At 42.9% G+C, this 15,993-nt stretch overlaps 1 protein-coding gene across 9 annotated transcripts in view; it reads right to left on the reverse strand.

The window, feature by feature from the left end:
- Nucleotides 1-5,598: 5,598 nt before the first annotated feature.
- The window catches only part of NADK2 (NAD kinase 2, mitochondrial), a 72,886-nt gene continuing 62,491 nt past the window's right edge, over nucleotides 5,599-15,993 (reverse strand). For 5 of the 9 annotated variants that reach the window (XR_010602147.1, XR_010602145.1, XR_010602143.1 and 2 more), the window contains 3 exons: nucleotides 13,651-14,481; nucleotides 7,220-7,777; nucleotides 5,599-6,148 (listed from right to left, as the gene is read on the reverse strand). Coding sequence is in view for 2 of the 9 variants with exons in the window: in XM_005306910.4 (XP_005306967.1) it covers nucleotides 14,343-14,481 (139 nt within the window). In the remaining 7 variants the exon portion in view is untranslated. Of the gene's footprint in view, nucleotides 6,149-7,219; nucleotides 7,778-11,228; nucleotides 14,482-15,993 lie in introns of those variants that run through there. The other 4 variants (XR_010602146.1, XR_010602144.1, XM_005306910.4 and 1 more) reach the window with 2 other exon arrangements.

A 15,993-nucleotide genomic window follows, 5' to 3' on the forward strand; every position in this document is an offset into this window, starting at 1 on the left:
TTGCTGTAACGCTCAATTAAGTCTCACTTCTGAATTTATACTTGCAACCAGTGTGACACGATATGGCACTCAACACCTATCTGTGCCTGGCCCCAGTAGGGAGTTTAAAAAAACAACAACCACCCTCTCCAGGGTGTTGGAGCAACAGAACCCTACCTCACAGGACCATCCAGGCTATTAGAGATGGCTATTGCTAATCAGTTTTACATGGAAGGTGATCAAGTGCTATAGTGAGGGGCAGAAGTATAAAACATTAAGGGTACATCTACACTTAACACTACAGCTGCACTGCTGTAACACCTATGCTGACAGGAGGGATTCTCCTATTGGTGTAGATAATCCACCTCCCCAAGAGGCCATAGCTACATCAATGGAAGAATTCTTCTGTCAACCTAGTGCTACACCAGCTTAACTACACCACTCAGGGGCTTTTTCACACCTCTGAGTGATATAGTTATGCCAATCTAATTTTCTAGTGTAGACCAGGCCTAAAATATGCTCTCTCTCATCTGATGACTCTTAACCCATTCAAAAGTCATTAAATATCTCCAGCTGGAGGTGAATCACTTATTTAGGTATGGAATTAGACCCTTTATTATCACATATAACGGTTTGGGGTAGTGTTGACTGGAAGTAATAGTGCCAATCTGTTGCTTTCATTCAGACTATTTCTCCCACTTGACATCTTGCTCTGAGTTTACTGAGGACAGCCCTGTTATTACATATCTAAGCAGCCTGACATTTTTTAAATACCTTGCATGAATAAGGTCTTCATAGCATGGGATCCTAAAGACTTAACTTATAATTAATTATAAAGACAAAGGCATTAAGGGGTGAAGTGTTCTCTGCATAACTTGATACATTTAAAAAACCTCCTCTTAGGTTCAGCACAGTTGCATATGTTTCATAGTTTAGGAAACTACAACAAAACTAAAGTTGATAAGTAGTAAATCTAGATCAAGTGAAAGTCTTTAAGCTTGGAATACAGAAGAGTATTGTAACTTGTATTTCTCTCCATAAATATTGTAATAGCAAAAGCTACAGCATTTCACTGTTGTACTCCAATAAACTAATTTTTAAAAAATTATCAAACCTCTTGCTGTGGTGACAGGAAAGTAACTTGAAAAATATCACTTGTGGAATGGGAAATGTTTATATGCACTTGAAGTGCACTAAAAGCTACAGCTATGGATGAGTGTGCTTGGACTACACTCTTACTCTAGGACTGTCTTATTTGAAGACTTTCACAACATGCTACTGTGTTCACCAAGATCAGGACGGTGCAAATCTGTCATCCAGGTAAGATGCAAAAACCTACTTTAACTGAGCTTTTCCACACCATCACCAAGGGACGGGGGGGAAATGGAACATGCGAGAAAAACTGAAGTCCATACAGGTTGAAGTGAGGTACAAGTCTGTACACTAAAATTAAACTCCTAGCACAGTGATGGAATAGAAAATGCTTTAAATCCTGTCCAAATTAAATATTTAAGATGAATAAGATATGTTTGGAAGAGTCGACATGAGTATTGTAAAAGGAAATCATGCCTCACCCATTAGAATTCTTTAAGGGTATCAAGCATGTGGACAAGGGTAATCTAGTGTACTTCAACTTTCAGAAGGCCTTCACTGAGGTCCCACCTCAAAGGCTCTTAAGCAAAAACAAGTAGTCCTGGGATAGAGGGAAGGTCCTTATGGATCAGTAAGGATCTGTACTGTTCAACATATTCATAAATGATCTGGAAAAGGGTGTAAACAGTAAGGTGTCAAAGTTTAGACCATACAAAATTACTCAAGATAGTCAAGTCAAAAGCAGACTTCAAAAAGTTAAAGGGATCCCACAAAACTGGGTCACAAAAAGGCAGATGAAATTCAGTGTTGATAAAAACAAAGTAATTCATGTTGGAAAACAGACTGCATTTTTGTATATATAGTTGGGATTAATTTAGCACTTACCACTCAAGAAAGATCCTGGATATCATGGGCAAGTTCCCTGAAAACATCCACTCAACGTGCAGTAGCAGTCACAAAAGCTAACGTTAGGAACTATTAGGAAAGGGATAGACAACACAGTAAATATAAGCCACTATATAAATCCATGGTATGCCCACACATTGAATACTGTGTGCAGTTCTAGTCAACTCATCTCATAAAAGATATTAGAATTGAAAAAGGTGCAGAGAAGTTCAACAATGATTAAAAAGGCTTGGGACAGCTTCCATAAGGAGAGATTAAAAAAAAACTAATACTGTTCAGCTTAGAAAAGAAATGACTGTGGGGGGGGGGCGGGGGGAGGCGGTCAAGAAATGTCTATAAAATCATGAATGCTGTGGAGACAGTGAATAGGGAATTTATCCCTTCATATAAACACAAGAACAAGGGGGTCAGCCAATTAAATTAATAGCCAGCAGGTTTAAAACAAACATAAGGAAGTACTTCTTCACACAACAGACAATCAACCTGTGAGACTCGTTGTCAGGATGGTATGAAGGCCAAAAGTATAACTGGATTAAAAAAGAATCAGATAAGTACATGGAGGATAGATCCATTAATGGCTATTAGCCAAGATGGTCAGGGACACAACTCCATGCTCTGGCTATCCCTAAACTTCTGACTGCCAGAATCTGGGCCTGGACAATAAGGGATGGATCATTCAGTAATTGCCTGGTACTGTTCATTCTCTCTGAGGCACCTGGCACTGCCCACTGTCAAAGACAGTATACTGGGCTAGATGGACCACTGGTCTGACCCAAGATGGCCATTCATATGTCAACAACAAATCTAGCTCTCATTATATAGACAAGTGTGTAAAGATAGTTTTAATTGTTTGGGGGAAAAAAGATTCAGTCCTATTAATTAGGTAGATATAAATCAAGCAAAGCTTGCTGTAACCATAGTAGTAGCTTACAGGAAATCCTGAAACATTTATAACAAGGAGTCCTTGTGGCACCTTAGAGACTAACAAATTTATTTGGGCATAAGCTTTCGTGGGCTAGAACCCACTTCATCAGATGCATGGAGTGGAAAATACAGTAGCAGGTATATATATACACACCTAGTACATGAAAAGATGGGAGTTGCTTTCCCAAGTGTGTGTGTGTGTGTGTGGGGGGGGGGGGGGCGATCAGTCTAATGAGACAATTCAATTAACAGTAGAATACCAAGGGAGGAAAAATCACTTTTGTAGTGTCACAGCAAACCTGGTGGCTGAACTTTGTGACTTTGTCCTCACCCACAACTATTTCAGATTTGGGGACAATTTATACCTTCAAGTCAGCAGGACTGCTATGGGTACCCGCATAGCCCCACAGTATGCCAACATTTTTATGGTTAACTTAGAACAACCCTTCCTCAGCTCTCATCCCCTAACGCCCCTACTCTGCTTGCGCTACATTGATGATAGCTTCATCATCTGGACTCGGGGGAAGGAGGCTCTTGAGGAATTCCACCAGGATTTCAACAATTTCCACCCCACCATCAACCTCAGCCTGGACCAGTCCACACAAGAGATCCACCTCCTAGACATAGCTAATAAGCGATGGTCACATAAACACCACCCTATTCCGGAAACCTACTGACCGCTATACTTGCCTACATGCCTCCTGCTTTCATCGAGACCACATCACACGATCCATTGTCTACAGTCAACCTCTAAGGGTATGTCTACACTACGAAATTACTCTGATTTTACAGAAGTCGATTTTTGGGAACAGATTGTATAAAGTCGAGTGCATGTGTCCACACTAAGCACATTAATTCGGTGGTGTGTGTCCATAGTACTGTGGCAAGCGTCGACATTCCAAGCGGTGCACTGTGGTAGCTATCTCACAGTTCCCGCAGTCCCTGCTGCCCATTGGAATTCTGGGTTGAGCTCCCAATGCCTGATGGGGCCAAAAATTTGTCGCGGGTGGTTATTGGTAAATGTCTTCAGTCAACCCTCCCTCTGCCAAGCAATGACAGACAATCATTTTGCACCTTTTTCCCTGGATTGCCCGAGCAGATGCCATAGCACAGCAACCATGGAGCCCGTTCAGCTCGCAGCAGCAATGAGCATTGTAAACACCTCGCGCATTATCGTACAGTTTATGCAGAACCAGAAGCTGAAAAACCAGGCGAGGAGGTGACGGCAGCGCAGTGACGAGAATGATGAGGACATGGACGCAGACTTCTCTCAAAGCACGGGCCCCGGCAATGTGGACATCATGGTGTTAATAGGGCAAGTTCATGCCGTGGAACGCAGATTCTGGGCCCGGTAAACAAGCACAGACTGGTGGGATCGCATAGTGTTGCAGGTCTGGGATGATTCCCAGTGGCTCCGAAACTTTCGCATGAGAAAGGGCACTTTCATGGAACTTTGTGACTTGCTTTCCCCGCCCTGAACTGCAAGAATACCAAGATGAGAGCAGCCCTCACAGTTCACTAGTGAGTGGCGATAGCCCTCTGGAAGCTTGCAACACCAGACAGCTACCGGTCAGTCGGGAATCAATTTGGAGTGGGCAAATCTACTGTGGGGGTTGCTGCCATGCAAGTAGCCAACGCAATCACTGAGCTGCTGCTATCAAAGGTAGTGACTCTGGGAAATGTGCTTTGCTGCAATGGGATTCCATAACTGTGGTGGGACGATAGACGGAACCCATATCCCTATCTTGGGACCGGACCACCAAGGCAGCCAGTACATAAACCACAAACCATAAACCAGGGGGATGAGCATTGGCCTGCTAAACCCAGGATTGAGAGTTCAATCCTTGAGGGGGCCACTTAGGGATCTGAGGCAAAATCAGTACTTGGTCCTACTAGTGAAGGCAGGGGGGTGGACTCAATGACCTTTCAAGGTCCCTTCCAGTTCTAGGAGATAGGATATCTCCATTAATTAATTAATTAATTATATTTACAAGGGGTACTTTTCAATGGTGCTGCAAGCACTGGTGGATCACAAGGGACGTTTCACCAACATCAATATGGGATGGCCGGGAAAGGTTCATGACGCTCACGTCTTCAGGAACTCTGGTCTGTTTAAACAGCAGCAGGAAGGGATTTACCTCCCAGACCAGAAAATAACTGTTGGGGATGTTGAAATGCCTATAGTTATCCTTGGGGACCCAGCCTACCCCTTAATGCCATGGCTCAAGAAGCCATACACAGGCACTCTGGACAGTAGTAAGGAGCTGTTCAACTATAGGCTGCGCAAGTGCAGAATGGTGGTAGAGTGTGCATTTGGATGTGTGAAGGGTCGCTGGTGCAGTTAACTGACTCGCTTAGACCTCAGCGAAACCAATATCCCCATTGTTATTGCTGCTTGCTGTGTGCTCCAGAATCTCAGAGTAAGGGGAAGACGTTTATGGTGGGGTGGGAGGTTGAGGCAAATCGCCTGGCTGCTGATTACGTGCAGCCAAACACCAGGGCGATTAGAAGAGCACATCAGGAAGCACTGTGCATCAGAGAAGCTTTGAAAACCAGTTTCATGACTGGCCACGGTACCATGTGACAGTTCTATTTGTTTCTCCTTGATGAAAACCCGTCCCCTTGGTTGACTCGAATTCCCTGTAAGCCAACCGCCCTCCCCCCTTCAATCACAGCTTGGAAATAAAGTCACTATCGTTTAAAAACCATGTATTCTTTATTAATTGATTATAAAAATAGGGAGATAACTCACAAGGTAGCCCAGGTGGGGTGTGGGAGGAGGGAAGGAAAAGGCCACTTCAATACTTGTTGAATGACAGTCTTCTGTCCACTGGGGTGGAGTGGTTGGGTGCCCAGAGCCTCCCCCAACCCTTTCTTGGGCACCTGGGTGAGGAGGTGGCTATGGAACTTGGGAAGGAGGGAGGGCGGTTAAACAGGGGCTGCAGCGGCAGTCTCTCCAGCTGACGTTCCTGAACCTCCACCAGACGCCGGATCATGTTTGTTTGTTCCCGCAGTAGCCCCAGCGTTGCATCCTGTCTCCTCTGATCTTCCTGCCACCACCTCTCCTCACGTTCACTGGCCACTTTACTGTCCTGTGCTATTGTGTCCCTCCACACTTTCGGCTGAGCTCTTTCAGGGTGGGATGCCTGAATGAGCTGAGAGAACATTTCATCGTGCGTGCGTTTTTTTCGCCGTCTTATCTGAGATAGCCTTTGGGACGGAGGAGGGAGGCTTGAAACATTTGCAGCTGCGGGAGGAATAAAAGGGAGAGAAGTATTTAAAAAGATACATTTTACAGAACAATGGGTATACTCTTTCACGGTGAACACTATTCACATTATATAACACGTGATTTCAGTACAAGGTCATTTTTTGCATCTTATATTGAGTGCCTGCGGCTTTGGTGTTAGCGATCAAACACACCGGGCAACAGAATTCGGATTGCAGGCGGCCATCATAAGCCATAGTCTTTCGGCTTCTGCAACCTTCATAACAGCAACGCCCTCCTTTCCAATACCAAGCAAAGCCCGTTGAGTTGTCCATTTAGGGCTGCGTTTTTCATGTTAACATGCAGCAGCAGAAACCAAACTACCCCAGCCTCCATCCTTTTCTCTGGGATAACCGCTTTAACCCTCCCCCCACCGCACCGCTCCCTGCTAGCCAAACGTGAACAGCTCAGCGTGAAGCCCCCCCCCCATCCTTTTCTCTGCGATGATCGCTTTAACCCTTCCCCAATCGCGTGGCTGGCATCAGGGAAGATCCCTGCTAGCCAAATGCGAACAGCTCAGCACCAATACTCCCCCTCTCCCGCCACCGCTTGGCTAACTGCAGAGAGGATTTCTTTTCAGCCACAGGCAAACAGCCCAGTAGAAACGGCCACCTATGAATGTCCCCTTAATTAAATTCCCATATTTCAACCAGGTTACCATGAATGATATCATTCTCATGAGGATAACACAGAGAGATAAAGAACGGATGTTGCTTGAATGCCAGCAAACACCGGGACCATACGCTGCCAGGCTTTGTCATGCAATGATACCAGATTACTTGCTACTAGCATGCAGTGGTAAAGTGTCTTACCATGGAGGACGGAATAAGGCTGCTCTACCCAGAAACCTTCTGCAAAGGCTTTTAGAGTACCTCCAGGAGAGCTTCATGGAGATGTCCCTGGAGGATTTCCGCTCCATCCCCAGACACGTTAACAGACTTTTCCAGTAGCTGTACTGGCCACGAATGCATCCCAAGTCCTCAGGGCAAATTAATCATTAACGAACGCTTGCTTTTAAACCATGTTTTATATTTACAAAGGTACACTCACCAGATGTCCTTTCTACAGCTCCTTGGTCTGGGATACCGCCTTGGGAGGGTATTTCAGTCAGGGTGAGAAAAAGATCCTGGCTGCCGGGGAGAACGGTGTGCTGTGTGCTTTCCTCAACCTCCTCCTTCTCCTCATCTTCCCTGTCTGCAAAATCCTCAGGCATGGCGACTGAGAGTACTCCATCATCAGAGTCCATGGACGGGGTGGGGTAGTGGTGGTGGCACCTGCTAGAATTGCCTGCAGCTCAGCGTAGAAGCGGCATGTCTGCGGCTCTGTCCCGGAGCGTCCATTTGATTCTTTGGCTTTCTGGTACGCTTGTCTCAGCTCCTTAAATTTCACGCAGCACTGTGTTGAGTCCCTGTTGTGACCTCTGTCCATCATGGCCTTGGAGATTTTTTTCAAATGTTTTGGCATTCCAGCTTTTGGAACGGAGTTCTGATAGCACAGAATTTGTCTCCCCATACAACGATCAGATCCAGTACCTCCCGTATGGTCCATGCTGGAGCTCTTTTTCAATTCTGGGACTGCATGGTCACCTGTGCTGATGAGCTCTCCACGCTGGGCAAACAGAAAATGAAATTCAACAGTTCGCGGGGCTTTTCCTGTCTACCTGGCCAGTGCATCGAGTTCAGATTGCTGTCCAGAGCGGTCACAATGGGGCACTGTGGGATAGCTCCTGGAGGCCAATACCGTCAAATTGCATCCACACTAACCCTAATTCGAACTGGCAATGTCGATTTCAGCGCTACTCCTCTCATCGGGGAGGAGTACAGAAATCGATTTTAAGAGCCCTTAAAAAAGGGTTAATTCGATTTAACGCTGCTAAATTCAACCTGAACTCGTAGTGTAGACCAGGCCTAAAATACAACTGCATTTGCTCCAATCCCTCAGACAAAGACAAACACCTACAGGATCGCTATCAAGAGTTCTTAAAACTACAATACCCACCTGGTGAAGCTAAGAAACAGATTGACAGAGCTAGAAGGGTACCCAGAAGTCACCTAAAAGACAGGCCCAACGAAGTAAGTAACAGAACACCACTAGCCGTCACCTAAAGCCCCCAACTAAAACATCTCCAGCGCATCATCAAGGATCTACAATCTATCCTGAAGGACGATCCCTTACTCTCACAGCCCTTGGGAGACAGGCCAGTTCTCGCTTACAGACAGCCCCCCAACCTGAAGCAAATACTCACCAACAACTACACGCCACACAATAAAAACACTAACCCAGGAACCAAACCCTGCAACAAACCCCGGTGCCAACTCTGTCCGCATATCTATTCAAGGGACAACATCATAGGACCTAACCACATCAACCACACAATCAGGGGCTCATTCACATCTGCACATCTACCAATGTGATATATGCCATCACGTGCCAGCAATGCCCCTCTGCCATGTACATTGGCCAAACTGGACAGTCTCTATGCAAAAGAATAAATGGACACAAATCTAACATCAGGAATTATAACACTCAAAAACCAGCAGGGGAACACTTCAACCTCCCTGGTCACTCAATAACAGACTTAAAAGTGGCAATTCTTCAACAACAAAAACTTAAAAAACAGATTCCAACATGAAACTGCAGAACTGGAATTAATTTGCAAACTGGACACCATCAAATTAGGCCTGAATAAAGACTGGGAGTGGATGGGTCATTACAAAAACTAATTTTGCCATACTAATTTCCCCCTGCTGTTACTCACACCTTCTTGTCAACTGTTTGAAATGGGCCACCCTCATTACCATTACAAAAGTGATTTTTCCTCCCTTGGTATTCTACTGTTAATTGAATTGTCTCGTTAGACTGACCCCCCCCCCACTCGGTAAGGCAACTCCCATCTTTTCGTGTTCTCTCTCTCTCTCTCTCATATATATATATATATATATATATATATATATATATATACACACACACACACACACACACACACACACACTCACACCTGCTTCCACTCCATGCATCTGATGAAGTGGGTTTTAGCCCACGAAAGCTTATACACAAATAAATTTATTAGTCTCTAAGGAGCCACAAGGACTCCTCATTGTTTTTGCTGATTCAGACTAACATGGCTACCACTCTGAAACCTGAAACATTTATAATCACCATATTGGATTGAGCTATCTTATGCAGGTCTTTCAATGTTTTGATTTAGTAAAATTGTACCTTAATTTCTTGGTTTGCCAGTCGTTCCAGTCAGTGACCCCTAAAAGTTCATGCTGACTGGCAGAGGGCACTGGTATGCATAAGGGTTACAGGGATCCCCTGGGTCAGGTATGTACATTCTAGTTCACTGAGTACAAACCTGTTTACCACAAGCTGTGTTCACACTGGTCTTCAGTCTTTCTGACATGTATATGCAGATAACATGTAAGGAAATACACACACACACTATATCTATATCTATATATAAAATGAAATTATGTTCTTAAGGCCTTATAGTTAAAGGCAGGTCATTCAGAGGTAGTGTGCATTGAGACAGACTCCACAATATAGGTTTAATAGGGTAACCACTAATATCTAACACAGTAGTTGCTGACCACTACACAACTCGTAGCAGGAAGAAAATTACCAGAAGGCTGTCCCAGTACAGCTTGCCCACACAACTACTATGCTGGGACATCATCAGTTTAGCACAGAGTGCAACATACATAAAACCAAAACAACGCTTCTGCAGGTTTCTGAACTAACCTGGCCTTAAACTGCTTGGCTTGAGAACTTACCGAATCAGAGTACAATGTTCTATGTCTGCAACTAGAACGGAGGAGTCCTGGACCTTCTGAGTATATTCATGTTCAAGCTGCAGTGCTCATTACCTGAACCTCCACTATCAGAGGCTTCCACTTTATATTTATTGCATTAAACTTGAGACAAAAACCTTCAATCTAAAGGTGTCTCTGGCACCCTAAACACAAGCAATGCAAGTTTTTCCCTGGTTCAGGTTTGTCATTTTCAAATTTTAAATTAGAAAAAAGATCATGTTGGCTAACTATATCCAAATGGTTCAAGAGCAAAGAACGTTGAATATTAAACTAGAAGTTGTGTAATTGGCTAAAACATTCACAAGAAATTAGGAAGTCTCACCACAGGGATAAATTTGGGACACATTTAAGTGGCAAGTTTCCCTTTTAAGTTCTGTGTAGGTCCTCTTAAGCAGGGGTGGGGACCTATGGCCCGTGGACCAGTTCTGGCCCCTGCTTAATTTCATGAGGCCCACGGCAAGTCTCCATGCCACGGTTTGGAAGCCCCAAGCCTCGGTGCCTCCCCCCTCCTTTCCCCACTGAGGAGGGAAGCTAGGATTGGCAGGCTGTTAAAAGTCTAGTCAGCTCCGCACAGCTACCGAAAGCGACCGCATGTCCCTGCAGCCCCCAGGCACAGGGGCGATCAGGGAAGTTGCGCCCGCCCCCAGCGCCAGCTCCGTAGCTCCCATTGGCCAGGAACCGGAGCCAATGGGAGCTGCGGGGGGCAGGCAGCGCACATCATGCAGAGCCACCTGGCGCCTCCACCTAGGGGCCGGACATGGCAGTTGCTTCTAGGAGCGGCACAGAGCCAGGGCAGGTAGGGAGCCTGCTTTAGCCGACTGGGAGCCACCTGAGATAAGTGCTGCCCGGCCAGACCCTGCAAATCCCCTGCCCCAGGTCATAACCCCCTCCTTCACCCCAACCCCCTTCCCCAGCCTGGAGCCCCCTCTCCTGCACCCTAACTCCTTCCCAGACCTTGCAGCCCCACTACCTTCCCCAGCCCAGAGTCCCCTCCCACCACCCTGAACCCCTCATTTCTGGCCCCACCCCGGAGCCTAGGGGAAGCCCACAAGCGTCAGCTCACCCCGCTGTGGGGGGAAGCCCCGAGCCTCCACACCCCCCGCGGGGCTGTGTGTAGCCCACGACTGATTTTTTCTGTGGATCAGTGGCCCGACTGAAAAAAGGTTCCCCACTCCTGCTCTAAAGAAATGTTTCCTGCTTAGCCAAATACCAACAAACATCAGAAAAACTGCATAGCAAGTCAAAAGATTTCAATAAATATTTAAAAGAGCACTTTCAACACAAAAGATACAGATAAGTACAAGGCGTGAAACAGTTTCATGTATCTCTCCAGATTTCATTTATTACATGTATGTATCAACATACCACTGTTTCTTTTTAAAAGCAAAGAATGTCAAATTTTAGTTTAGCAAAATGTTAAGTGGTGTTAACTATTTCTTAACTGAAATGTTCTGGATTGAGCAGGCTGCTGAAATAGCTTTGTTTTTTGGAGTTAATACCAGTTTGGATGGACAAAGCAGTTAGATTGTGTTGACTTCTGTCATAAAGGTATCCTAGACTCTCAGATAAGTTGCTTATATTACATCCCTTTATAAACACTAGAATTTACCAAATTTTAAAAGGATTTTACACTTAATTTATATAATAGGCATGAGCTCTTCCTACTGATTTGTCCAATATGGATTTTTGACCCCATGCTAGTATTTCTAATGAGCACAAACTAACAGTTCCATCTCATTACTTTGGTTTGTGCACCAGCACCAAGAGCAGCAGAAATACAGTAAGTGATTAACTTCAGCTACAAAGCCAGTAGAGGGCACAAAAGAGCGGTTCAGGTCCACAAACTCATTTTGTGATTTTTTTTAATACTTATGAATCCAACTGATATTTCATACCAAATCTTAAAAGCAGGTTAAAGACTGGAACTATACTACTTGGCAGTGTTGCTTTTAAGACACAGCATTCTCAATTTAAGGGTCTGAAACTCAAAAGCAAAAAAAAAAACATGTTGTTTAATCGATCCCTGTTCTAAATATTACAGCACATGATAACTATCCTCATTTGTTTGGAGAGTCTTCACAATTTTTGCTGAGTGGAAGATGTAGTTTTTGTCCTACCTTTTAGTGTCCTTAAGTTAAATCATATTATTTGATTAACTTTAGTTTAAATACCATACAAATAAAGTGTTCTTAAATGGTATTTAAATACTTAAAAGGCCTATTTTGGGGTTAGCACATTTAAAGTGCATATTTACATGGAGGAGAATGCAAAAACTACCGTTGAAAGGTGGATTATTTTTTACATAACAATGAATTGACTGGAATACTCTGGTTCCTGCACAGTACATCTCTCTGTTAAAAAAAAAAAAGGGATTAATCTACAATGTGGACTAACATTCACTTTTAGAACAAATTTGCAGGTTTTTTGCAATAGACATGTAGAGGAGCATCAGTTTGGTAACAGTAAAACCCAATAGTTTCAAAAGAGCTTAATGGGCTATTTTGATTTCACCTTCCCACTTGCAGCCCAAAGAGCTTTCAAGTGGACATTTATGCCACATTTCAGTCTACAGCAATTTTTTTTTTTTAAGAAAAGATTATATCTAAAGTGTGCATAAACTTGTAACTATAACTGATCTTATTACAATGGCTTCATTGGTTTAACCATCTCAGGGCTCTTCCTCTTAACATTTAACTGGAGTTTAACTTTTCATGCGGAGTACAGAGAAAATAAGGCTGTTTAAACTACTTATTTGATAAGGGTAAAATCATTCATCTACTTGCTCCACCTGTAAAGTAAGAGTTTATCATTTCAAAATCTAAACAATAAACACATTGACTGCCATTAGAACTTCTGAGTAAATCTGCCGTATAAATATCTTCAAACAAGTATCATTTGAAGAATAATGTCGCAAATGAAAGTTCATTCTACAGTAGAAACAAGCCCTTTTTGTTGCTATTAAGTCACATGCATAAAATTCAAACTGTTATCTTAGTTTTGCCCAGTTCTGCCCTGCAATCCACTCAGCACACCACCTTTCCCGAGATTATCATAAAGTTGCTTACAGTTTCTGTGGATAACAATGGGCTTTTCTCTTTTGCAGACACGTTGTGCTTAAATACTTATCTGCATAAAGGAGTTGTGTGTGCGGGACCAAAAGCATAAATTGGTCACAGTCAGTTGAGAGTGTCAGCAGAATAATTTAGCACTTACATAAGGCTCTTTATCCATAAATATCAAAGTATTTAATTTCCCTTCAAAATGCTAGCTCCATTCTACAAATGGGGAAAAGAGGTATAGAAGTTAATCCTGGGCCCCATCCATTAGACCCTAATGTCTCCCATACATGTTTGCTATACAAAAAGAATGGTATGTGATTTCTCTGCATCTTCAGAAGTATAGTTATGAAGCAGATCAAGTACTCAATTTAAAACCAAGTCATTTTACTTACTAACTCCAAATATCGCTTTTTTTAAAACCCAAAACTATATAATTCTATACCATTCTCTTCAACTGTCTGATTGACAGAACACTTGCTGGCTAGTTAATGTATTAATTGAAGCAGCATAATTTATTGTAGTTAAAATAATTTGTATTAAAAAGTAGATTTATAGCAGGCAACAACAACAAAAATCTAGATTTCAGATGAAACATAGGAAGAGTTACCTCACTCAAAATAAATGAGTTTTTCTAGTCACCGGAACAAACATTTTCCCCCCCAAAAAAAGTCCTGAAGTAGATACCAAAAGAGTAGAAAATCATTGGAAGAGCGGAAAGATCTACCACAAACCATACCACAAAGTAGCGTTGTAAAAGTTTGAAGAGGGTACAAAAAAAATCTCCATTTCAGTTAGGCCAACATCAAGATTTATTTTCCAAAGTCTATTCTTTATACTTGCATCAACTCAATGAATCTTAGCATACTTTTCTGTAAAAGTATAATATGTATGCAGGGTTGAAGTGTTTGGTTCATTCAGTTCCAGACTGCTATGAAAAAACTGTACAGTTGAATATTCAAGGCTAACCACTTTATTTCATTTGAACCCACCTACCTAATTTTTAAAAAAAGTGTTCTGTCACATTCATCTTAAAAGGTTAAAAAAATCACATTTTACTGAAGTTAGATACATTTCCTTTGTGTCAGGTGCAATAAAGCTCAAAAAACAGTTTTTTCCAAAATTTCCCCATCCCAGGAATGGGAAATGATTTCAGGTCTCTTCTCAATATTCTTGCATCAAGAGAAGAAAATTTTCCAACTTAAAATAATGCAGCATTCTGATGTACTGTCTATCTCTGCAGTGATTCCCTTTTCCGGGTGCAGGATTTAGTAGGATTTCAACAGACTGTATTAAATTTCTTCATTCTTCTAGCAAAACAGTGCGCAATGCATCTTCTGTATTGATCAATATTGAAGCTATTGCCCCATCATTAAACTCAAAAGAAGTTCCTCCATCTACCACCATACAGGCATCCCAACAACGTGACCGGACACAAACCCTGCAAAAAGAAAAGACACGTGATCAAGTGTCTTGAACAAGTGTTACACTCAGATTTCCAATAAAATTGTTAGAAAATACACTACTTCCCTATACTACAGTTTTGGACAAGGGGTTAGTTCTCATAGACTGAACAGCCCCTTTTCTTTTGTGTGTTAGTAAATCAGAAAAAACATCCCAAACCAGGATGGATAAAAATAGATTTTTAAAAATTTAAATTAAATACATTTATTTTAAAATAATCAAAGTTTGTTTTTTTTTAAAAAATAAACCTATTTAAAATTACACTTGAAACTGACAACCTACTTTAAGGCCTAAACTTACTATAATTTAGTAAAATAATTTAAATTAAATAAAAAATATTAAGCAGTATACGTTTGCTGGCAAGTTTTAAACAAAGTCAAAGCACTGAACTGGTGGAAGTAACTGGGTCAGGAGAAGGAATCAGAAATTGTTGAACTGCAGAACTAGCTTTTGACAGCAGCAGCTTCTTCTGTACTTACAGAAAGAATATTTTCTTTATTTCAGTTTATTCAACTAGTTCAATTAAATGACTACCTAATCTAATGTTGAGACACTAATTGGGAGTTAGAAAAGCAGGAAAGCGTGCTTTCCTCTTCCAATCTACAAATAAAAACTAGATGAGTGGATGAAATCTACCAGTTCTAAAATCTTGAAGGACATAGTGACCAGAAACAATCTGTTCAATTCACTTCATAGAATATCAGGGTTGGAAGGGACCTCAGGAGGTCATCTAGTCCAACCCCCTGCTCAAAGCAGGACCAACCCCCAACTAAATCATCCCACCCAGGGCTTTGTCAAGCCTGACCTTAAACACCTCTAAGGAAGGAGATTCCACCACCTCCCGAGGTAACCCATTCCAGTGCTTCACCACACTCCTAGTGAAAAAGTTTTTCTTAATAGACAACCTAAACCTCCCCCACTGTAACTTGAGACCATTGCCTCTTGTTCTGTCATCTGGTACCACTGAGAACAGTCTAGATCCATCCTCTTTGGAACCCCCTTTCAGGTAGTTGAAAGCAGCTATCAAATCCCCCCTCATTCTTCTCTTCTGCAGACTAAACAATCCCAGTTCCCTCAGCCTCTCCTGAGTCATGTGCTCCAGACCCCCTAATCATTTTTGTTGCCCTCCGCTGGACTCTTTCCAATTTTTCCACATCCTTCTTGTAGTGTGGGGCCCAAAACTGGACACAGTACTCCAGATGAGGCCTCACCAATGTCGAATAGAGGGGAACGATCACGTCCCTCGATCTGCTGACAATGCCCCTACTTATACAGCCCAAAATGCCATTAGCCTTCTTGGCAACAAGGGCACACTGTCGACTCATATCCAGCGTCTCATCCACTGTAACCTCCAGGTCCTTTTCTGCAGAACTGCTGCCTAGCCATTCGGTCCCTAGTCTGTAGCAGTGCATGGAATTCTTCTGTCCTAAGTGCAGGACTCTGCACTTGTCCTTGTTGAACCTCATCAGGTTTCTTTTGGCCCAATCCT

This window comes from Chrysemys picta, chromosome 6 (genome assembly GCF_011386835.1).
Source record: "Chrysemys picta bellii isolate R12L10 chromosome 6, ASM1138683v2, whole genome shotgun sequence".
In the NCBI taxonomy this organism is placed as follows: Eukaryota; Metazoa; Chordata; order Testudines; family Emydidae; genus Chrysemys; species Chrysemys picta.